This window comes from Pan paniscus, chromosome 13 (assembly GCF_029289425.2).
Source record: "Pan paniscus chromosome 13, NHGRI_mPanPan1-v2.0_pri, whole genome shotgun sequence".
NCBI classification, from domain to species: Eukaryota; Metazoa; Chordata; class Mammalia; order Primates; family Hominidae; genus Pan; species Pan paniscus.
Genome location: NC_073262.2, coordinates 109,346,030 through 109,370,636, shown reverse-complemented (window position 1 = coordinate 109,370,636; position 24,607 = coordinate 109,346,030). Strand labels below are relative to the sequence as shown.

The 24,607-nt window shown below is 40.2% G+C and overlaps 1 protein-coding gene across 9 annotated transcripts in view; it reads left to right on the top strand.

Moving 5' to 3' along the window:
* Positions 1-24,607, top strand: part of MDH1B (malate dehydrogenase 1B) — a 27,946-nt gene extending 3,339 nt beyond the window's left edge. For 2 of the 9 annotated variants that reach the window (XM_055109010.2, XM_063595258.1), the window contains exons 2-10: positions 1,233-1,345; positions 4,864-4,998; positions 5,195-5,337; positions 6,722-7,218; positions 11,153-11,294; positions 13,045-13,208; positions 15,801-15,940; positions 16,554-16,605; positions 16,923-18,453. In XM_055109010.2, coding sequence (XP_054964985.1) covers positions 1,233-1,345; positions 4,864-4,998; positions 5,195-5,337; positions 6,722-7,218; positions 11,153-11,294; positions 13,045-13,208; positions 15,801-15,940; positions 16,554-16,605; positions 16,923-17,185 — 1,649 coding nt within the window. In that variant the 3' untranslated portion in view covers positions 17,186-18,453. Of the gene's footprint in view, positions 1-1,232; positions 1,346-4,821; positions 4,999-5,194; positions 5,338-6,721; positions 7,219-11,152; positions 11,295-13,044; positions 13,209-15,800; positions 15,941-16,553; positions 16,606-16,857; positions 18,454-20,855; positions 21,185-21,707; positions 21,852-22,572; positions 22,642-23,719 lie in introns of those variants that run through there. The other 7 variants (XR_003027377.3, XM_055109011.2, XM_003820797.5 and 4 more) reach the window with 7 other exon arrangements.

The following is a 24,607-nucleotide window of genomic DNA, read 5'->3' as shown; positions in this document are numbered from 1 at the left end:
TGTGTTCTGATAATGCAGAGGAATGTTGGGGAGAAGGAAAAGATTTGGAGGAAGAGGAAAAAGCCTGGAATAGTAATTGTGGAGAACAGAAGAGAGTGCTGATAAGGGAAACAGAGGGATCTCCACGCAGGGTTGAGGGCCAATTAAAGCTGATGACCATGAATTTTAAAGGTGCCCTCCGCTTGGTTCTACAATGTTTCTGTAGTGGTGGCTAGCAGGTGGGACCCAGCTACAGAAAAGGCAAGTAATTGAGTTCATCCAGGATAAGGGGCTTTTATCAGGCTCATTTCCCAAAAGGATAGTGGAGAAAGATAATTTAAGACATGGACCAGAAAGTGGTTTGAAGAGATGAACCATAGATTTGAACTAGACAGGGTGGCTGATAGACAGGGGTAGCTTCAGACAGGTTGGTAACTTAGGAGTTAAGTTATCTTAACTGAGGAAGAATGCTACAGAGAGGGCTCTGCATTTTTCCCCATCCCTCCTGCTCTATCAGATGCCCAATTCCATCTGTTGTAGTGGCTTTAACTTCCTGGGTGTTGATGGCTACAAATTGTGTGTCTGAAACCCTTACATGGCACCTGCACCCCTTATATATGTATACATATACATATACATATACATGTACATATACATATATATCCAGCTACTTGCTGATCATATCCACTTAGACACACTACAAATACCTCCAACTGCACTTGACTAAAGTTAAATTTCTCATTCATGATTTTTCTCTAGTTAAGGTCAGCATCATCTGCCCAAGCCGGAAAATAGAAGTTATCCCAGATTCTTCTTTCCCACCCCCACAACTTCCTGACACACATCAAATCCAAAAGTGATTTTACCACCACTCCTCACTTCAAACTTTACCTTTTGGTGGCCATTAGTGAGTAGTTCATTATCAGTACTAATTCATGCTGAATTAGTAGTAGTTAGCAGCCTCCTAGAGGAAGTGAGGTCTAGCATATTACTAGAAAAGAATAAATATTCAGTAGGGTTTTTTTTCTTTCCACATTTTGTTACTTAAGATTCTGACCTCCTATGAAGTTTATTTTATTTGTATTAATCTAATAAACATCAGAAGTTTATGTAATAGCAGTTTATACTGCAACTTTATGTTATCAAATTATATCATAACTATGACTAATTCTGTAATTACATAGCAAATACTTAGAACTACATAATAATTTCTGCATGATGAAAGAAAACATTGCTAATTTGAACTCTTTTAGGTAGAGCAGATTGTCCATATTATGCTAAAACAGAACTTGTGGCAGACTATTTACAAAAGAATCTTCCTGATTTTTGGATACATAAAATCACACAACGTCCTGAGGTTTGGGAGGTAAGAAGCCTTTATAGTTTGTTGAACTCACTCATGCACAAAATGTGTTTTAATTTGATTAAATATTAACTGGTGTATTAGATTGGCTTCTAGGAATGACTGTTCATGTGCTAGTGATATTTGAATACTAGTAAAACAAGTCCCTACTTACCAGTCTCAAAATAATATTTATGTTTTTTCCCTAATACCTAGTAGAACAAATGAGACCCTAATCAATAAGTAGAATAAGTTTGACTGCACCCCCTGAAGAATCCAGGTAGCTTACACTGCACTTGTTAACTTTTCATTCTCCTTGGTATTGATTTCCAATGACTTATTTGGGATACCCTTCTTTGGGACTCTGTTTCCCCAGAAACAGACTTTGAGATGTAGATTTTGGTGAAGGGGCTTTACTGGGAAGTGGTCTTGGGAACAGCATCCTGAAACGGAATGAGGGCGGCAGGATTGGGTAAAGGGAGAAGTTGAAGTTTGACATAGCTGCAACAGAGGGCTCAGCGGATCCCACAGTGAACTCTTGATGGCCTTTCAGAATTATTCCAAACTGAGGCAAGGTAGCTGAGCTTTTGTGCTCCCTCCTCAACCAGCCATCGGATATCAGCTGCCCCTGGGAAGGAACTTAACCTTAGGCAAGGCAATTTGCTTTGGCTGAAGTCAATTCCTAGAGAGAGAATGGAGTCAGACTTTAAGTTATCAGCCTCTAATACACCAGGTGCCTGGGAGAGTGAGTGCCTCATTTGTGAAGGGGGAACCTGGAGTGTACATGACAGCACTGGCTACAGTTCACCTGTTGTGCCTTTTGGATCCACATGCTCCCTATAATCAGTTCACACCATCTTGGAACAGCTCCTCCAGGATTCTGGTTGCCATCCTTCCCTGGGTAAACTTGATAAGAGAAAGGATAGTCAAATGAGCTATAGTCTCCACTGCTCATAGTTTCAGGGCCAAACTGACACTCATCACCTTTTCTCTCCCTCTCTTCTCTACCATCCAGTATAGATTTCCCTCACTCTCTGCCGGTCTGATCTTCAGCTAAGTTATCTCATCTGCTGGGTTGGTAGTGCTTCTGTCACAATAAATGTTGTCTGATTGGCACTGCCCACTGGCCTCTATTATTTCAGGATTTTATCATCTCAATTGCCAGGGAGTTCAGGTGTGTGGCAGCATGTCCTTTAACAGCCTTGGCTGCAATCATATGAAAAAATGCTCAACATTACAGGTTATTAGAGAAATGCAAATCAAAACCACAATAAGATTCCATCTCATACCGGTCAGAATGACTATTATTTAAAAGTCAAAAAATAACAGATGCTGGCGAGGTTGTGGAGAAAAAGGAACACTTATAGGCTATTGGTGGAAGCATAGAAAGATAGAAATAACATTCAACCCAGAAATCCCATTACTGTGTATATACCCCTGAAAATATAAATCATTCTTTTATAAAGACACATGCACACATATGTTCATTGCAACACTAGTCACAATAGCAAAGACATGGAATCAACCTAAATGCCTATCAATGATAGACTGGAGAAAGAAAATGTGGTACATATACATCATGAAATACTACACAGCCATGAAAAGGAATGAGATCATGTCCTTTGCAGGGACATGGATGGAGCTGGAGATCATTATCCTTAGCAAAGTAATACAGGAACAGAAAACCAAATACCACATATTCTCACTTAGAAGTGGGGGCTAAATGATAAGAACACGTGGTCACAGGGAGGGAAACAACACACACTGGGGCCTATCGGAGGGTGGAGGGTGGGAGGAGGAAGAGGATCACGAGAAATAACTAATGGGCACTAGGCTGAATACCTGGGTGATGAAATAATTTGTAAAACAAACCCCCATGACACAAATTTACCTACGTAACAAAACTGCACTTGTACCGCTGAACTTAAAATAGAAGTTTAAATAAAGAAAAAAAAAAAACAAACAGCCTTGGCCTAGAATGGACAGCCACACTGGGCTCCTCAGTGACACCAGGACCCCTCTCACCAGTGCATTCCTTATCACTTAGGTGCATGTTGTATCCTCCAATCCCTTCCAGAGAACATGGTTGAATGGCGGGCTTTCTAGCCTTCCACAGTACCACGTACACTAGTTTTTTTTTGTTTTTTGAGATGGAGTTTTGCCCTTGTCGCCCAGGCTAGAGTGCAATGGCGCAATCTCGGCTCACTGCAACCTCCGCCTCCCAGGTTCAAGCAATTCTCCTGCCTCAGCCTCCTGAGTAGCTGGGATTATAGGCACCCATCACCACGCCCGGCTAAATTTTGTGTTTTTAGTAGAGATGGAGTTTCACCATGTTGACCAGGCTTGTCTCGAACTCTTGACCTCAGATGTTCCACCCGCCTCGGCCTCCCAAAGTGCTGGGATTATAGGAGTGAGCCACCACACCTGGCATCACTAGTCTTTTGATCCATTCTTCTACCGTCTTCCATGAAGTCTGGCATTTCTATTTTATTTAATTACTCTCTCCAAGTTTCTAAGAGCCAGTCTGGCAACATGTTGTCCCTGTCTTCTGAGGTCCTTGCCAGGGTATACACTCTTGAATTGCCGAAAAGTGATTCATACTAATAAATTCTCCCTTGTCTAACTTCATGTTCCACTCTTGATTCAGCACTGTAAGGGTCCAGTCCTGTACATGCCCTTGCAGCTCCTGCTGGGACATTAACATGCTTTGCAGGGTGCAGAAGGTTTTTTGGGGTAATGTCTCTTTCCTTCATGGGCCCAGTAGTTCACTGGTCTGGCTATGCTGTGCCTAGAGGGACTGTGTTGGAATCCTCATAGCAGCATTGTTTGCTTTAAGTGAGATAAAGGCAGGCAGATCTTCAATATTAGCAAGGAAATTAGTTTCCAGGATTTTATGGGTAAGGTGGCCTCATTACCCATGCCTCCAATGACGTGGTTTTTAAGACTGCTGCTATGTACTTTGCTGATAAAAATGTTTCTGTTTGACTCTACTCAGATCTTGTCATTGGAAGGCCTAGCCTATATAAATCAGATGATGATAATTTAAATTTTTTCTGATAAATATTATCGGAAATCTCCAAATAACTTTTAGCTTATTAATTTAGTCTGAACTACATAAATCACACTCACAGATTTAAAAAAAAGTATCAAATTTTATATGCCCCTAAGACTGGAAATATTGCATGTGTAAAAGAATAAGGGCAAAACTAGTTGAATTTTTTAAAAAATCAGTTGAGTTGGAACATGTGACCTCTCTTTAAGCTAAACACTTGGATTCCAGGTCTCCTCAGCAAAAAGAGCAACTTTCAGTACCTTTATTTGGTCAATTAATTGGAAGAATATGCTTTCTTATCTAATTAATCTGTTACTAACATCACTATTTTCTATATTTACATTTTACTCTTTGAAGATATCTAAATTATATTATGTGTATATAGTGACATTAAAAGCAACCTAGTATTTTAATGTTTGAATTCTAAAGTATTAAATTGAATTCCCAGGCAGATTTAATATATGACTTCACTTGGGATATCATTCAACAGGATTGGCTGAAAGATGTGTGTGAAAAGAATAAGTGGAGTCACAAGAATTCCCCTATCATCTGGAGAGAGCTGTTGGATCATGGAGGAAAGGGTTTGCTTTTGGGAGGATATAATGAGTTCCTGGAGCATGCTCAGGTATATAAGTTAACTTATCTGTTCTAACAATGATAATTCTCTTACATTATTTTATTTTTCAAATATCTTGCTTTCTGAGACATTTTCTCATGTCTCTTTTTATTGTATTTTGACTTTAAACAAAAACTTTCCATTATAGCCAATTTCAACTAGTTATCTATTCTCTGATATTGACTTTTTCTCTCCCAATATTTAGCTTTACTATGATGTCACCTCTAGCATGACGACTGAGCTGATGATGGTAATTGCTCAAGAGAACCTGGGGGCACATATAGAAAAAGAGCAGGAGGAAGAAGCCCTGAAAACTTGCATCAACCCCTTGCAGGTCTGGATCACCAGGTGGGACAGTCAAATCCCAGGATTCATGAGATTTACTTTTTATATTTAGAAAGGACAATGAGATGGGATTAATTTCATGATGGAAGAATACCTGAATGTCAGGTTTGAAATTTGTGTGTATGTATACTTATATGTATACACATATACATATGCCTGTGTGTGTGTGTGTGTTTGTATCCTTCATATAACTCATAAATGAGTTTTATGTTTTACAGACACAAACACAGACACTTGGTCTAAAAACAACTCTATAGCATGGCTGCTTTGCAGAAGCTCACCCTCTCTGACTATTGCTGTCTCCCTCTTTCCCACGTGCTAGAGCTTTCTTTGCCTTTTCTCTATGCACCCACTCCCTCTCTGTAACCCCACTCCCCTCGCCTTGCTCCCTTTTGCTTTTCTCCTTCTCATGTGTGCTCCACTTTGCTCCCAGTCTGGGCACATGCAGTCTTTGTTGTCATATTCTCTCTCTTTCTTTCTCTGCACTGTCTCTCTGTCTTGCTCTCTCTCTCCCTCCCCTTCTCCTTTCCTCACCCCTCAGTTTGTCTTTTGCACTTTCCTGCTCATACGTGCATGTGTATCCTAATATATACTCATTTTTAAAACTGTTATTATGAAATATTTTAAATACAGGAAGGAATTGAGAATGATGTAATAAACATCCATGATCCTATCACCCAGATTTAATAACTATCACATCTTCTTTAGATGTTTCAAAGGATTAAATCAGTACAGATACTGTTGAAACCCCCATTATACACCTCCCCAAACCCACTGTGAATACCAGAAATGCCCGGATGCATTTCTGAACTTCCCATGGTGGGCATTACAGTTCACAGCTGATAGTCACAGCTGTAGACAACTGCAGAATTGTGGCTACAGATACACCTTACATAGCCTATGTTGATCCCGCCCTCTTTGTAAGGATTTTTCTGTGTAAGAATTTGGAAAAGATAGCCCTTTCCAAAAAAAAAAAAGTCATTATTGTGTAGATGAGGTTGTACTTTTTAAAAAAGAGCTATGGCTAACTGAAACTTACATCTTTATCTTTTTAGGAGGAAATATAAACACATAATTACAGTAATATAATAGTTTTTTTATTTTGATTTCTGCATAGGGGGAATTCTGTTTTCTTTGAAAAACCTAATAAACAGGTATATTTCTTATTTGGGGACTGATTTCAGATGGCCAGAGCAAGGGATTGGTAGTGAGAAGTTTTTGTTCTACTTTTGACTTCTAGCCTTAGAATGTCAGTGCAGCTATGTGTGTGCTTATTTAAATATTAAACCACCCTATTGATGCACATGCAGAAATATCTATTAAGAATAAAGGCTTAAAAGGGACAAAGGATATAACTATTCACAATGCGGCTTTGCATTTTTATCAGTGCCTCTGCTCCTGCCTGCTACAACCTAATTCCCATATTGACGAGTGGCGAAGTGTTTGGGATGCATACAGAAATTAGCATAACTCTATTTGACAACAAGCAGGCGGAAGAACATCTCAAAAGCCTTGTGGTGGAGACCCAAGACCTGGCATCTCCCGTCCTGCGCAGTGTCTCCATCTGCACGAAGGTGGAGGAGGCCTTCCGCCAGGCCCACGTCATTGTGGTGCTGGACGACAGCACCGACAAGGAGGTGTTCACTCTGGAGGACTGCCTCCGAAGCAGGGTGCCTCTCTGCAGGCTCTATGGGTACCTGATAGAGAAAAATGCTCATGAGTCCGTCAGAGTCATCGTGGGAGGGAGAACCTTTGTAAACCTGAAGACAGTTTTACTCATGAGATATGCCCCACGCATTGCACACAACATTATTGCTGTGGCGCTGGGGGTGGAAGGTGAAGCGAAAGCCATACTGGCCAGAAAACTGAAGACAGCTCCTTCATGTGAGTGAATGTCTCTTTATGTTTTTGTTTTTATTTTGAAACAACATGATTTCAAAGCAGCTAGGAAGAACGCTGTCCCCTCTAGGAACATTCTGAGTATCTGGAATAGGAATTATAAAACAGACATAAAGAACTTATTGTGTGATTTGACTACTGTGCAAACATTTTTTTTTATTGGCTTTTGTGTCTGGCTTTTTCCATCATTATAAAAATCAATAAATATTTAATAAGATACAATTTATATTATTCAGGTGATAATGTGACACATCGTATTCCATTTTTCCCATGGTAATAGTCAATTAAGATAACCAGTGTTTTAAAAAAAATCAAAGCTATGTGCAAGTGGCTCTGCCCTACTTCCCACCCGTATGATCTTGAGCCGTCATTTAGTCTTTCAGTGCGTCAGTTTCCTCATCTGTAAAATGAGGACGTTAACAGTGCCTATCTCCTAGAATTGATGTGGGGATTCAATGAGATGTATTCCTAAAGTGCTAAGAAGAGTGTATGGCACATAATAAACATTTCCAAGGATGTTAAACTTATCAATAGGATTATGATATCTGATCGGTTTCTGCTCCTATTAATCTTTGAATGGTAAATATCAGAATCATAGGAAGATGAGAAGATGAGACTAGATCAGAAAATGGATTGTTGTATTTGAAAAGGGAGATAATATTGGACATATTTTAGCTACTTTTGCCCTTAGATGGAGCAGGTGCAACAGTGTCCATTGAGAAGGGAAGGAGATGACAGGCATTCTCTCAAGCAAAATTGGGAAGACAATGAAATGTGAGTCTAGAATGTTCCCAGTCAGGACAATTAGGCTTCAGTGAACCCCTAACATTATAGCCAGAGCTATATTTTCTTTTTTGTTACAATGAAACTGTAAATAATAATTTCCGGTATTCTTGCATACATATCTTTAGTATTTTATCCCCACAGTCACTACAACACTCAACCAAATTGATGCTAAAATTATTCAGAAGGAAATGAAAACTTTTTTCTATTTTATCTCTGTCATCAACCTTATAATTATATGTGTAGACAGTGACTTATCTCAGAAAGTCTATGATACACTCCTGAAAAGTATCAAGAAAAATCTAAAACAAGGTGTATGTGTGGGTGGGGTGTGGGGTTGAGGGGGGTTGGGGGCTTTCAGCCAGAAAGCTGCTGTCTTGTGGGTCTGCTGGTGCCATGACTCTAAGCTCCACTCTACTCAAATCCAATAAGCATGTGAGAAGCAGAAAAAAGAAAAATGGAGGAAAGTTGGTAAAAGGAAAAAGGCATTAGAGGGACAGAGTCCAAGTAGAATTGTCAGTGAGGCAGCAAAGAGACAGCCAGCAATGACCAAAGTTGAGCAAAACATCATGAGAGAGAAAAACCACCAAGGAAATGATACAGGGATTATTCTAGATGCCAAGAGGGTGGCAAACCTTTTCAGAAAAGCAAGATTCGTGATAACCCCTAAGTTCAGTTCATAAATCACTATTTATCAGACCATGTGTATTGGCTCGTCAGGACTCCTTCTGTTGCAAAAAAGTCAACTCACAGTGACTGAAGTCACCAGGTACCATGGCTCACACCTGTAATTCCAGCTACTTGGGAGGCTGAGGCGGGAGGATCACTTAAGCACAGGAGTTTGAGGCTGCAAGTGAGCCATGAGGCTGCAGTGAGCCTGGCCAACAGAGAAGGACCTTGACTCAAAAAAATACAAAAAGTGATTGAAGTCAAGTAGAGAACTTTTTTCCCCACATAACTGAAAAACACAGGAGATAGTTCTTATTTCATACATAGCTGGATGCTGGGGCTCAAACGGTGGTGCCAGGACATACCTGTGCTCTCTCTGCTGGCCTATCCCTCTGCTCTGCTCTCTGTGTTGATCTTCTCAGTTCAGCCCTAAAAGGTGGCAGAATGGTCACTGGCATCCCAGACTCACATGCTTGTAGTTTACGTACCCCAGGAGAATGAGGGCTTTCTTTCCCAATTGTTTGTGCAAAAAGGAATACAAACTCCTCGTCCAGGCTTGGACCGCATGCCCATCTCTAAATCAATCATCATGGCCAGGGGCAGGGGGTGGGTGGGTGGAATCTGCATCTAATGCCTATAGGTGGACCTAAGGCGTGAGGACAGTCCCACCCGACAGATAGGGACTGACACTGGAGAAGGAGTAGTTATTTAAAGAAGAATCAGGATGCTCTTAATGAAAAAAAAAAAAAAGGAGGAGGGGAAATTCATGCCAAGAGGGAAGAAAGCAGATGTCCACTATCATTCTCTGTAGCATAATTTGGGATGTTTAGAGCTATCAAGGGCCTCAAAGCTGATAAGAAAAATGAAACCCAGCACAATTAAAAGGCTTCTTTAGGCTGTAGGAAGGAAGCCTACCATATGCTTACCTGGCCCAAGAATTATTTTCCCCATGTGGGATCCTATGAGCTCCAAACCCTGACTCCCACCCTCCCCACACTCCTACAACCTGCAGCTGAGGGACCTGGGAGCACATCACTAACTCCCCTGAGAGTTGGGTGGTGGAGGGAGAACTAGCTATTCCTACTGCATGAAACATTCCGATGGGGGCGGGAATCTCACAGGACAAAGGTAGACAGTGATGGTGGGCTACTGAAAATCTGTTTCCTGCTCTCTTCTGCTAGCCTCTCTCTACTATAGAGGCTCAAACAATCATCCCTTTTCTTAGCTTCATTGCAACTAGGAGTGGTTGAGTGATATAGTCTATTTGGGGTCCCCTGGGAAGAATATTTCACTTTTTGAAAAGAGAAAAGGCAAAAGAGGAAGCTTCTACCCCATCCTTTTCCCTATTGCCTGCCCTTGAACACAGCTGTGTTAGGGTAATACTTGAACACAACTGTGTGACAGAGGGTGATAGTTGGAGCTGCTGCAGCCATTTTATGATCATGAGGGGAAGGCCAAGAGAATCACATCTCTGAGCTGCTGAACCAGCACATGTCACTGCCTACCATGAATTACCTGAGAAAAGTAGTCCTTCTAGTTAAGACAAGTCAGTAGGATGTTCTGTTAGTTGAAGACAAAAGCAATCTTATACAGGAGAAGAGGGAAGAAGTTAATCTCCACAGTAAGAAGTGGTATGGACTTAAAAGTGATTAAGTTTTTAGGCAAATAAGTTAAATAAGTAAATAAAATTATTTATTTAAAGTTTTCATACAACATTCCTAGACAGTTAACAATGATAAAATCATGTCGAATGCCAATGCCTATTTCTCTCTAACCACTATGGTCTTATTTTACTTCTTAGCATGTATCGCTTTGTATAATAGTTGTTTTCTCATCCACTTCCCACCACCCCTAGAATGTTGTAAGGATTTGGGCTGATTTGTTTTCTTCTAAACCTGGTACCTAGAGGTGTCTCACACATAGAATAGAATTCATAACTATTTGTTGACTAAGATGTTGCCCAGGGTTCTCTTACAATATCCTCATTTTGCCAGAGATGAAACCCATCAGAGAGTTAAATGATTTGCCCTAATTTCTATTCTAGTCTAGAACAAGAACTCCTTGTGAAAAACCAAAGCATATTAAAAAGTCCTTTCTCCCTCACCTCTCTTGACCTCTCACTCACTCTCTCTCCACCTCTCTCTCTCTCAATGGTAAGCAAAGTCAGGACAAACACCAGTGAAATAATTTTCAGTAGCAGTTTCTTTCAAGGAACATTTCATTATTTCTTTAATTTAATTATACACCATACCATTCATAGAACATTATTAGGGACTGCCAAACTATGACAGTTAGGGAGGTGATCCACACAATTTGCACAATTTTAGGAATCATAAACCTAGATTCATTTTATACCAAAAAGACCAATCCTAAAACAAACATGCACGCAAACAAAAAATAGGCTTCAGGTAATTTTTTATATTAACATACATTATTATTATTTTTCTAAACTTTCTATTCTTCACAGACATTAAAGACGTGATCATTTGGGGTAATATCAGTGGAAATAATTACGTTGATCTGAGAAAAACAAGGGTGTACAGATATGAGAGTGCCATTTGGGGACCTCTTCATTATTCACGCCCTGTTTTAAACTTGATTTTTGACAGGTACAGTATATTTTGAAGTGAAGCATACTGACAATGTTAAAATAAATGTTTAATGGTTGTAATCTTTTAAATCATCTCATAAATCTTTGTACAAAAATAACTTGCATTGTTCACACTCATATTTGTTCATGCTGTCTACTGAAGAAACAGAAAATTCCACAGAATATCAACTAGGTAATTGATTTGATTTTGAAATTATGAATTTTTATATTTCAGATCCTTCAGTAGTTCATATATTCAAGTAAGGTTATCTCTAAAGCAAGCATGTATAAGGGAATCTTACTTCGTGTAAAGACAGAGCTATCTATCCAGGTTGAAATTAATTGAAACGTTTTCAAGAAAGGAGTTAAGACGATGAGCAGGCACAGGCCAGGCTGGGCATTCTGTGGCAGGAGGCCGAAGCAAGAGGTGGTGAGGAACACAGTCCTAGGACCAAGCCACCCAGGCTGGGATTCTCACTTAGCCACTTAGTAGCTGTGTGACCTTAGTAGCTGTGTGACCATCATGTTACCATTTCCACTTTGCAGATGAAAAACTGAGTTACAGAGAGGCTAAGCAGCCTCTCTGTAACTCAGTTTTTCATCTGCAAAGTGGAAATGGTAACATGATAAGGGTCCTCCCTATAGGGTCTTGGGGAAGATGAAATGGATTACTCCCAATAAAGGACTTAGGGCTGTGTCTGTACAATAAGCACTAGCAATTATGATGAGGCAGAGGAGAAGCAGGAAGGAGCACCTCTGAAGCATTTTTTCTAAACTTTGCAGCACTTTCCCAGTTGTAGGATTTTCTTTCCATTGCCCTTTGCTTTCATTTTCTTCCTCAGACCATAGGAGCTTCACCCCTGCCTAGGGATGATGTGTCCCAAGTTCACTATTTTGAAGCATGATTCCTCTGCATTTGCTGCGTGGGCAGGACCAGTGTTGCATAGAGCTGTGTCGTGCAGGGTTAGCAGAAGCTAACCAGCTGGACTATTCTCTGAATTTAGACTTCAGATCATAAAAACATAATTATTTTCCTAATTCTCAACGTGAATCCAGCTTGAACACCCCAATCCAAAAATCAGAAATCTGAAATGCACCAAAAACTGAAACTTTTTGAGCACCAACATGATGCCACAAGTGGAAAATTCTACATTCAGCACCTTTGCTTTCTGATGGTTTAATTTACACAATCTTTGCTTTGTGCACAAAATTATTAAACATGTTGTATAAAATTACCTTCAGGCTATGTGTATAAGGTGTATGTGAAACATAAATGAACTTTGTGTTTAGACCTGAGTTCCATCCTCATGATATTTCATTGTGTATATGCAAATATTCCAAAATCTGGAACACTCTGGTCCTAAGCATTTAGGCTAAGGGATACGCAACCTGTAATTCAATGTTTAATGAAATTATTTTGTTTAATATGTAGGGTGCTACTGGTTCCAAGGTAGAGTCTACACAGGATCAATTCTTTGTAATGAAAATAATGGTTCTTGCCATTTTCAGCCACTTTTCTATGTTCCATATTTATAGTATCATATTTTTAGTTTGACATCTTGGGACTCCTTTCTACTACATTTCACTATTTTTCAATTGACTTTTTATGGGGATCAAAGACACTTGAGGAAAGACACTAGAAATAAAGCTGTATTTCTATTTTGACTGTGGATTAGGTTTCTGATACTTAGTTCCGTTGAGCCAGGGAACATCCTTTTTCTCTTTAATTCCTCTCTCCATTGTAAAATTGTTTCTTTCTCTCCTTACAGTGAGTGGCTAAAAAGAGAATTTGTGGCAATTCTTAAAAACTTGACCAGCACAGGAAGACAATTTGGAGGCATTTTGGCTGCACACAGTATAGCCACTACACTGAAATACTGGTACCATGGCTCACCACCTGGGGAGATTGTATCTTTAGGAATATTGAGTGAAGGTAAATCTGGGTTTTTCATATCTTGTAAAATCTTAAAACTCTATCTATAACTCGTGCTCCTAATTCTGTGTCCCCACCCATCTAGCTCTTAACATGGTCCATTAGCTGCCTGGACTTTTACAATTTCATAATCATTCATTCATTCAATTATTCATTCAGAAAGTCAACAATATTTTGTATGGATGCATTGGAAATACACATAGGAGTTAAGACCTGGCCTCTGCCTTCAGGAAACCTACAGTGGAATAAACAAGAGCCAGATACATAAACAAAATCATGTTGTTAGGTTTTCCTAGCAATAGATAAAGGGAAAGCAAGGTCAATTCTAGGCAGGAAGCAGGTGGAACCAGGACAGGCTTCATAAAGAAGGTGACACTACAGTAAGCCTAAAGTATGAGGAGCGTTGACCTGGAAGACAAGTGTGGAAAGAACACTGGGCACAGGGAACCATAGGAGCACAGACACAAAGGCAGGATAGAGAGAGGCACTTCAGGACCCAGATCTCAGGGTACCAGGCAGCGCTGGGAATGTGGAAAGGTTGCTCTCCATCCACGAATACTGCATATAAACTTTTACAGCCCTAGTGTTTTAATCCGCTAAAAACTATGCAGAAGAATTCTACATTTTTGTTTGTTTGCTTGAGATGGAGTCTTGCTGTGACGCTCAGGCTGGGGTGCAATGGCACCATCTCAGCTCACTGCAACCCCCGCCTTCTGGGTTCAAGTGATTCTCCTGCCCCAGCCTCCCGAGTAGCTGGGACCACAGGTGCACGCCACTACGCCCAGCTAATTTTTGTATTTTTAGTGGAGATGGGGTTTCACCATGTTGGCCAGAATGGTCTCGATCTCCTGACCTTGTGATCTGCCTGCCTTGGCCTCCCAAAGTGCTGGGGTTACAGGCCTGAGCCACCACGCCCGGCTGACTTCTACCATTTTTACAAAACAGGAAAGAGAATAGCTGCTGTTCTGTCATCTGTAAGGTCTATCTGAAGCATCTCTTCCCTTTGGGTTCTACTTTCTCCCTTAGCAAGCTAATTCACTCCCAGAGCTGCAGACCTGGACCTCTCTGCCGAGCTCTAGCTTCTGAAACATTGTCACCTGGATGTCATGTCATCACTTCCATCCAACATATACCAGACTGAATGTACTGTCATCCTTCCCAATTGGTTCCATCTCTTGTATTCTTTATGTTATAAGTAGAACCACCATCTTCCCTATTGTTTCAGTGATGCCAGTACAGGTTAAGGAAATCTCCCCAAATCCCCCATGTCAGAATTAATCTCTGTCTCTCCTCTGTATCCCCACATAGCATTTTGTTCGCCTATCACGGAGAATATTATAGTGTGCCTGTTTTTGATAGTATGATTAGTTGCATTGTCCCCTTCCTTGTGGCACCCTGAGGGCAAAGGCTTTTTCTGGGCCACCTCTTTGCTTCTTCACAGGAGAAGCATTTTATATGGTAGACACTCAATCAATCGTGTTCAATTGAAGTTAAGGTGCATGAACATTGCCATAGTGTGAATTCAGATCAGCAAATTATCTCCTTAGGGAAATAGGCACTTAAAACCTTACCTTTATTTGTAGAAAGAAAGTTTAATTAATCTCTGTAGGAATTATATTCAAAAATAAACAATGCAGTACTTGGGGGAGGAGGGTAAATGATCATTGTCTGTCTCTCTGAAACCATACCAAATAGGTAAACCCTCAGACCTTGTCTGCCCATAAGGCTAGCTCTTCACAGAGTAAACAAAATACAGCATTACTTGAGGACCTGGGAAGCCCTCTAAGGAAAAGTCTTTTAGATCTTGGTTTCTTGAATGTCCTCAATGTTTTGTTGTTGTTGTTGTTGTTGTTTGTTTTTTTGCCCTGGTGATATTTTTGTTGTCTAGTATGGCAGAAATAATTTTCTTATGTGATTGAGGCACCAGAAACGGGGACAATTTTGTCTGAATGGTGCTCAGTTAGTAATAAATATGGTCAATCTTTTTATTTAGAGCACATCCAAATATAAGTATTTCTGTGTATCTTAAAGAAATTAAATGTGTTATTAAATGAAGGATGGCTTCTGCTTAAGACATAGAAATATGTAAAGGAAATCATCCCCCATGAGGCAAACACACACCAAAACACATGGCAAACTGGGGGCTGCAAAGGAATAACCAAATTTCCTGCCTCCCCTCCTTTCCCTTCCCAATTCTTCATACTCTGGCTGTGTGAGTGCCGTAGCAGGTGAGAAGAGTGGAAGGCCAGATGGACAAATGACTTAGGCTCATGGGCTGCATAGGGGTCCAGGGAAAAGCCATGCAGACAGACAAAAAGAATACAGACAGGGTTCAAAAGAGAAAGACTGCATTAGCCTCTGGATGTCAGATAAATACAGATGGCAGAATTGTTAGAACTTGGATAGTCACTCAGTCAATCCTTCTAGAGGGAGTGTTTCAGTCCTCTTTGGAGAAGAGTTCCGAGAAATTTAATTCCATCATTATCATTAAAAATCCTATACTATGTCTGTCCTTTTCTACAATGCTTAACAGAAAAGGTGCATGTTTCTAAGTTCTGCTGCATTGCTTTGCTTTGTGTTTGCTCACTGCAGGCCAGTTTGGTATTCCGAAAGGGATCGTCTTTTCTATGCCTGTGAAATTTGAGAATGGAACTTGGGTGGTTCTTACAGATCTCAAAGATGTTGAAATAAGTGAACAAATGATGACCCGAATGACAAGTGATCTAATTCAGGTAATGTCAGAATAGATGCAAGGGGACTGACCTTGATAATGACCTTAAACTGATTCTCCTAGGCCAAGGCATACATTGGTTTTTCTATGGATTCAAATTTTTTTTTAATTCTTAAAAATAATGAGATAATAAAAGTTTGAAAAAAATCAGTGAAGGAACACTACTCATTTAGTTATACAATTTCTGGTATGTTAAAAATATTTGTTCGTTATTTAAAAATGAAGAATCAAGGTGTTTTTCTATTAAAGAATAGTTAAGTTGCCGGGTGCAGTGGCTCATGCCTGTAATACTTTGGGAGGTCGAGGTGGGTGGATCACCTGAGGTCGGGAGTTTGCGACCAGCCTGACCAACATGGAGAAACCCTGTCTCTATTAAAAATAGAAAAATTAACTGGGCATGGTGGCACATGCCTGTAATCCCAGCTACTCGGGAGGCTGAGGCAGGAGAATCGCTTGAACCAAGAAGGGAGAGGTTGTGGTGAGCTGAGATTGCGCCACTGCACTCCAGCCTGGGCAACAAGAGTGAAACTCTGTCTCAAAAAAAAAAAAAAGAAGAAGAAGAATTAAGTTAGGAATTGTGGTCCTTTAATTCTGTGATTATAAAATTTCAACAGGAGAAACTTGTTGCACTTGGAGACAAGATACATTTTCAGCCATACCAATCAGGTAAGCTCTTAGACGTGATGTTTTATTGGACTGCTATTAAAAGAGTATTAAAATATTTGTTATAACTGAATCACTGTTAATATGAATAACTCTCATTTATATTTTGTCATTTCTAAACTAATGACAAAATTAACTGTTAAGTTCAATGTGTCCTTTGAAATAAAACATCTCATAAGAATGTTAAAGAAAACACAACTTATGAACACTATGATCTTATAAATGTTGTAGGTAACATATTTATTAATTTCCTAGGACTACCATAACAAATTACCACAAAGTGGATGGCTTAAAAACAACAGAAATTTACTTGTTCACAGCTCAGGAGACTAGAAGACCTGATGTGAGGTATCAGCAGGGCCACACTCTCTCTGAAGGCTTGAGAAAGAATTCCTTCTTGCTTTTTCTAGCTTTGGGTTGCACTGCTTGCATTCCTGGCTTGTTGCTGCATCACTCCAACCTGTGCTTCCCTCTTCACATGTCCATCTTTCCTCTGTGTGTGTCTGTGTTTCTAAGTCTCTCTTTCTCTCTCTTTATAAGGATACCAGTCATTGCATTCAAGACCTGCCCTAAACCAGTCTGAACCCATCTTAAATTGATTATATCCACCAAGACTCCATTTCCCATAAGATCACATTCATAGGTACCAGGCGTTAGGACTTCAACATATATATATATATATTATTTATTTATTTATTTATTTATTTATTTTTTTAGACAGAGTCTTGCTCTGTTGCCCAGATTGAAGTGCAGTGGTGCCATCTCGGCTCACCACAAGCCCCGCCTCCCAGGTACGAGCGATTCTCCTGTCTCAGCCTCCTGAGTAGCTGGAACTACAGGTGCACACCACCATGCCTGGCTAATTTTTGTATTTTTAGTAGAGACGAGGTTACACTATGTTGGCCAGGCTGGTCTCAAACTGCTGACCTCGTGATCCACCCACTTCAGCCTCCCAAAGTGATGAGATTACAGGCATGAGCCACCATGCCTGGCCAACTTCAGCATATCTTTTTGGAAACACAATTCAACTCACAACACCAGATTTTTAGATAACTTTATTAAAAGCCAACGAATTTCAATAACCTTATTTTTCTTATTGGTATTTTCTCCACTCATAAGAAATAGGGGAGGGCTGACATCTTTTCTTTGCCTTAAAGATGATCTCATCTTAGGTATGGATATATACATGTAGAAATAAATCAATTTATTTATGCAAAGGGCTTTAGTCAAGTGTCTTTTGGAGCCCAATATTCCTTCCTTCTGCTAATGTGTGTGCAGTACCAACTATAAGCCAGTGCTAGGAGCTGGAAATACAGAGGTGAATGAGATAGACCTGATCTTTCCCTCTGGGAACCTGCAGTCCATCAAGAGGCTGGCCACACATTATATAGACGACTGCAACTGTGGTGCGTGGGAGGAGTAAATGTTGGCTGCTGTGCTGTCAGAGCTCATGCCTGCGGATAGAAGGGAAGAACCTGAAGCAGGAAAGTACATATCAACTTGTTTGGAAAAACTGTGGAAAAGCTCATGTGGCCAAAGCCAGAAGAGATGGAGCTGAGAGATACAGCCATGAGGAGTAGATGTGAGAGCTACAGAAGATTTCTAGATGGAGAGAACCTGGTCAGTTGTGGGATTAGTTTGAAAAACATCCTGGAATAAGGCAAGGCTGTTTGCAGAAAGACTGGTATTGAGGGGCAGTGCATATAGCCAAGACCAGAGGCAGTAGAAATTTGAGAGATATTTAGGAGGTGGAAATATCAAGACTTGCTGATGAATCTGATTGGCTTTGGTGAATCCCAGGGTTCTTCTGGCTGAGCAACTGGGCAGATTTACTATTGATAAGGGGAAAATGGTAAAAGAATGAGAGAGAGAGAGAAAATATGAGAATGTGGGAGGGGTGTGTGTGTGCATGCACGCCTGTGGGTGGAAGAGGAAGAAGCATGGTGCCAGATTAGAAAAGCATGAGTTTCATTTCTTACATTTTGATTCTGAAATACCTGTGTGATATCTAAAATGGAAATGTCACATGGAGAACTGCATACTTCCTGGAGCTCAGAAACATCTGGACTACAGTTGCCAAATGGGGAGTTGTTGCCTCATAAATAGAAATGAAGCTATCAGTATGGTGGAGATTGTCTAGAGAGAAGGTAAGAGAAAAAAGCCTGGAGGAACTTAGCCTGTCATGGTTAAGTAGAACAGGAGCAACTGACAGAGGACCATGAGAAAGGGGTGGTCAGAGAGTCAGGATAAGTCCCTGGAATCTGATGATGTAAAAGACCTGAAGGCAGAGGGTGTTTCAAGAACAAGGACTGTTCTACACTGTCAGATGCTACTGGTGTGTGAGATAAAATGATACCTGAAAAATACCCAATGGATGTATGACAAAGGTCATTTGTGACTTTAATGAGAGCAATTTTGTGCAATGGAGAGGGCAGAAATGAGACCAGAGTAGAAAGCTTCCTGAGCTGCAACATTAAACGCAGAGTCCCTACTTAGTAGGCCCAAGTCAATAAATTCAGCCTGATCCAACTCTGTGTTCCTTCAACTATTATCCCATACCCTTAATATCCATTCCCATACCTGTTCTCCAGATTTCTGTTTATATAAATTAGAGACATCGGCTGGGCGTGGTGGCTCACACCTGTAATCCCAGCACTTTGGGAGGCCGAGGTGGGCAGATCACAAAGTCAGGAGATTGAGACCATCCTGGCTAACATGGTGAAACCCCGTCTCTACTAAAAATACAAAAACAAAATTAGCCAGGCATGGTGGCAGGCACCTGTAGTCCCAGCTACTTGGGAGGCTGAGGCAGGAGAATGGCGTGAACCCAGGAGGTGGAGCTTGAGCTGAGATTGCACCACTGCACTCCAGCCTGGATGACAGAATGAGACTCTGTCTCAAAAAAAAAAAAAAAAATAGAGACATCAAGCAGCTCTTTTTGAGTGTAGCACACTTCTTCACTTCTTCATGGGTCATACTCTCAACCTCACCTCTAGAGGCCCACCAAGACTTTAGTCTAGTTATAGGTCTAGAAGCAAACAAGGGTGTTAGGTGTGGCTACTGAGGAGAATCAACATTTTTCCTGGCAACTGCCTCAGGGGAGGCCGTCACTCTTGCCTCAGGCAGCACAGGGTTTATCTCCTCAGACAAAGGTGGAAAGGCTGATGACAGCATGGGTCAGGGAGGGGATGTTGCCACTACTGGGTATGGGGAAGCTGTTTCGTCTGGCAAAAAAGGTTCATCAGAGTTTACAAACTCAGTGTCCCCAGCTTCATCAGGGTTCTCCCACACGTCTCCATTCCAAGTTGCAGCATCCCATTCTTTTCCAATTAGTGCCCTCACTTTAACAGGAGACACCTGGCAAGGCTGTGCATACACTTTTCATTGCAGTTCAGCCACTCACATAATAAGAGCTTGTGTCTGTTTTTCCACAATTTCAGCTCTTTCTCTATAGGAGATAAGACTCACTCAGGGCAATCTTTGCAGATTTGAGGCTCAGTATCTGCCAGGAGACAGAATCTCCGAGTTCATCATTTTCTTTCATCACTTTGTCCACTGAACTTAGGAGCAGCTAACCAGCTTCATTATGTTCCTTTGTTCACCACATATGGTCAAAGATATTATGTATAGAGTCACTAAACTCCCTGCCTCTCATGGGCAGTGAATCAGGAGTGTCAAATGCATTTATTTTGCATAACTCATTAAACAGTTCATGCCAAGGAGTATCAGTGTTCTCCATACTATTAAAAGTAGAGTCCTTAGGTCCTTAGCATTTGGAGGTCGAATCATACTAAGCAGCCAACTCCAGAAACCTGAAAACCAACAAAAGAACTCCATCCTTAATATTTTGTTTCTCTAGAACCACTCCTGGTACCAAAATCTGTATAGTCAAGGTTCCGTAGAGGGACAGAACTAATAGGATACTTATGTATAAATAAAGGGGAATTTATTGAGTATTAAGTTACACAATCACAGGGTCCCACAATGGGCTGTCCGCAAGCTTGAGGAGCAAGGAGAGCCAGTCTGAGTCTCAAAATTGAAAAACTTGGAGTCCAATGTTTGAGGGCAGGAAGCATCCAGCATGGGAGAAAAATGTAGGCTAGGAGGCTAGGCAATTCTCACCTTTTCACATTTTTCTTCCTGCTTTATATTTGCTGGCAGCTGATTAGATTGTGCCCACCAGATTAAGGGTGGGTCTGTCTTCCCCAGCCCAGTGACTCAAATGGTAATTTCCTTTGGCAACACCCTCACAGACACACCCAGGATCAATACTTTGCATCCTTCAATCCAATCAAGTTGGCACTCGGTATTAACCATCACAATTAGAAAAAGATAAGTATTATTTCATGTATTTTTTTGTTTCATTAATATGTACACAAATATGCACATTGGACTATAATGTAAAATGTGTCTTTTATTGTGGGTCATAGTCACTGAAGTTTGAAAAACATTGACTCAGAACATCTCATGACCTAGTTAGGTTGTTGGTTATATTCTAAATCCAGCATGTTTTATTTAATTTTGATTTCAGGACATAAAGATCTGGTCCCTGATGAAGAAAAAAATCTAGTTATGTCAGATGGTAAGTCAGTGGGGTTATAAACAATGTCTATATTGCTAATAGTCATGACTCATATTGTCCAGTTGTTAGAGAATAATGTTATGGTCTAGCGACCAAAGCAAGTTTTAAATAACTGCTTCTTTTCATATGCTTCACAAACACTTTGAAATGGGCATAAAAATGTCAACTTTTTTTTAAAAAGCACTAAAACTGCTTCCTTGTCATATTCACCTCAAACTCTCCCAAAATACTCTAACTTCAGCTCCAGTCCCTTGTATCTCTTGCTTCTCACCTTTCCCTTTTCTTCTCAATTCTCTATTATGAAGCCCAAAATAACCAATAGGGCAAGACAGCATCTTCCTCAGAACACAGGTGAGAGGAAAAGACTGAGAGAACCAAGTTAGAATTCTCCTTAACAGGGAAAATCTGGGAATTTTTGTCTCGTTATGTGTATATATATCTCATCATATATATAATTTATAATGTATTACATAAATACACATATGCTGTTGACCCTTGAACAGCATGGGTTTGAACTGTGCAGGTCCACTTATGCAGATTTTCTTCCACCTCTGCCATCCCTAAGACAGCAAGACCAATGCCTCCTCTTCCTCCTGCTCCTCCCCAGCCTAGTCAACATAAAGAAAATGAGGATAAAGAACCTTATGATGATCCATTTCCACTTAATGAATAGTAAATATATTTTCTCTTCCTTATGATTTTCTTAATAACATTTTCTTTTCTCTAGCTCACTTTATTGTTAGAATGCAGTATGTGATACATATAACATACAAAATATATGTTAATCAACTGTTATTGGCAAGACTTCTGGTCAACAGTGGGCTATTAGTTAAGTTTTGAGGGAGTCAAAAGTTACGTGTAGATTACTGATCACAGAGAGGAATGGTGTCCGTAACCTCCACATTGTTCAGGGGTCAACTGTATACATATAATGTGAGTGCTTGCAAATATTTATGTAGAGAATTGTATTTTTTCTAAAGCTGCCTATACAAACCATATATCAAAAAAATAATAATTTAGTCTGTTTCCATTTTTACGGCTTCATCTGAAACTATCTATTTAGAAGGAAGCTAGCAATCATTGAGAAGTTGCCCAGTGGTTTATGGGGGCCAGGGAAGGAGGCTTCATAGGGATGTTGGTAGAAAGATGCTATACTGAGCAGTTGACTGAACATCTGCTTGTTCATATTGTCCACTCAGGACATACATAAGTCATCATCAATGGTTGAGACTTTATATAACAGTGGTCTAGCATCTTGTAACTCCTAGGAGAGCAATGCATTCAGAGAAACCTCAGAGTGGAAGGAACAAGATAGAAGAAAATGGAAATAACTGCAAAAATTATTGCGCTTTACATACTAAAAACTATTCTTTTAACTCTATTTGCAGCAGCAGATTTTCCAAATGAGATTCCTCAAACCACCTTTGAAAAGCCACAGAGTCTTGAGTTCCTAAATGGTAGGTGGTAGACAAAACATTAACTAGTATTTTCTTATTCTACAAGTGGAACTGGGTAATAGAGGATCAAATTTCCTTGCAATACTATTCTTGTCAAACCCTCCCCACTTCCCACATTCCCCAGGGACCCAGCCTTGGTTGCTTACTCTCCTGGATCCCAGCTTCCCCCTTTTTTTTTTTAAGACAGGGTCTGCTCTGTTGCCCAGGCTGAAGTGCAGTGGTGCGGTTACAGCTCACTGCAACCTCAGCCTCCTAGATTTGTGCCCCTCCCAACTCAGCCCCTGAAGTAGCTGGGACCACAGGCATGTATCACCACTCCCAACTAATTTTTAATTTTTTTTGTAGATCTAGGGTCTCACAATGTTGCCCAGGCTGGTCTCAAACTCCTGGGCCCAAGTGACCATCCACTTTGGCCTTCCAAAGTGCTAGAATTACAGGCGTGAGCCACTGTGCCTGGCCTGCTTCCCACTTTTGCAACCAAATCCTTAAATCCTTCATTAAATCCTTCCCTCAAGATGAATAAGTAAGGAAATTGACACAAGTAATCTGCATGTCCAGATTTCCCAAGTATATAACTGAGTTGAAAACAAAGCTGACGTAGATTTCTTTGTGGTTGACCAATCAGGATATTCACCCAAGCCCCCACCCTTTTATTTAAATGTCCAATAAAATGAACAAAATTTCATGCACCTTTCATTCTGAAATGTATGGTATGATGGACTTAGGAATGGGGCTAATCAGGGGGAATTAAAATTGGTGCATAGAGGAGCAGCAAAGTCAAGAGCAGAAATGGAGCTGACAACATAGCTGCATACATAATTTGGAATGAAAAGCAAGGTGACAGGAGAGAGCACATAAAAATAGCTTGTGGCCAGGGAAGAGGCCACAATTAGTTTTGCTATATGAAAATACCTAACTATGATCTCTTTATTTCCCCATAGAATCACTCTCACACATGCACTTTCTCAGCTATTGAATCATGAATACAGGAATCCAGCAAACAAAAAAGCGAATAATAACATATGCTACTAACATATTTTGGAAATAGTTATGTCTTTTCATTCTTTTCCTTTTACAGACTTTGAAGGCAAAACCGTGGAATCCTAACAGATCAAATTGGATGAAATATATAATTACTTGATAGCACAATAAACATAGAAAGAATTTATATGAATGTCTATATTTAAGGAAGAATAATTTGAAAGATTTATGTCAGTCTTAGATAATACCATGCAAGGCAATTAAATCACTGTGACAGCACAGAGGTCAGAGTTCCATCATTTTGCATTACTTGTATCCACTCATGTTTGTTTCATAATAATTGCATTTTCTTAGAACTATTTTGGTGTCAAATGCTATTTTTTATATTACATTAAAATAGAGTTGTCAGTCATTGCATCTGCCCATACATCTTCTGAGAGAACCTGCTTCCTTCCATCAGCCATACCTAAGACCTGCACCTAAGTGGCCATGTTTGCTCAAATGTCCTCATCACCTTGGCCTCAACTAATTAGGCCAAACAGATGTACTTCACTCAAGGAGAACCAATCATATTTTCTCTCTGTCTCTCAAAAAAAAATTGAACTGAGACCAGTGAGTAAGTTGGTGTCTGGGTCAGGTTAATGGTGGTGAACTATGTGCCTGTGAGCTCTTCAGAGCTGGTTGGGTTCACCACCTTCATAAGACCTGCCTCTGTACCATTTTTCCTTGAGTGTGCTTTGTATAAAGGTCTGTACAATAAATCACACTTTTTTAAAGCTTAGATTGAATAGGTTTCTGCTCCTTGACAACAGATATGGCCTGAATAAAATGAATTTTGAAAGAAAAGCCTAATATTTTTACTATATAATTGCATGGTTTAAGTAACTATTACAGTCTTTTATTAAAGCGGTAATAGCCAAACCAGTATGCTGAGATATTTTCCAGCTAATAAGGCCCTTTACCAATGCCAGTTAGGAACTTTTGA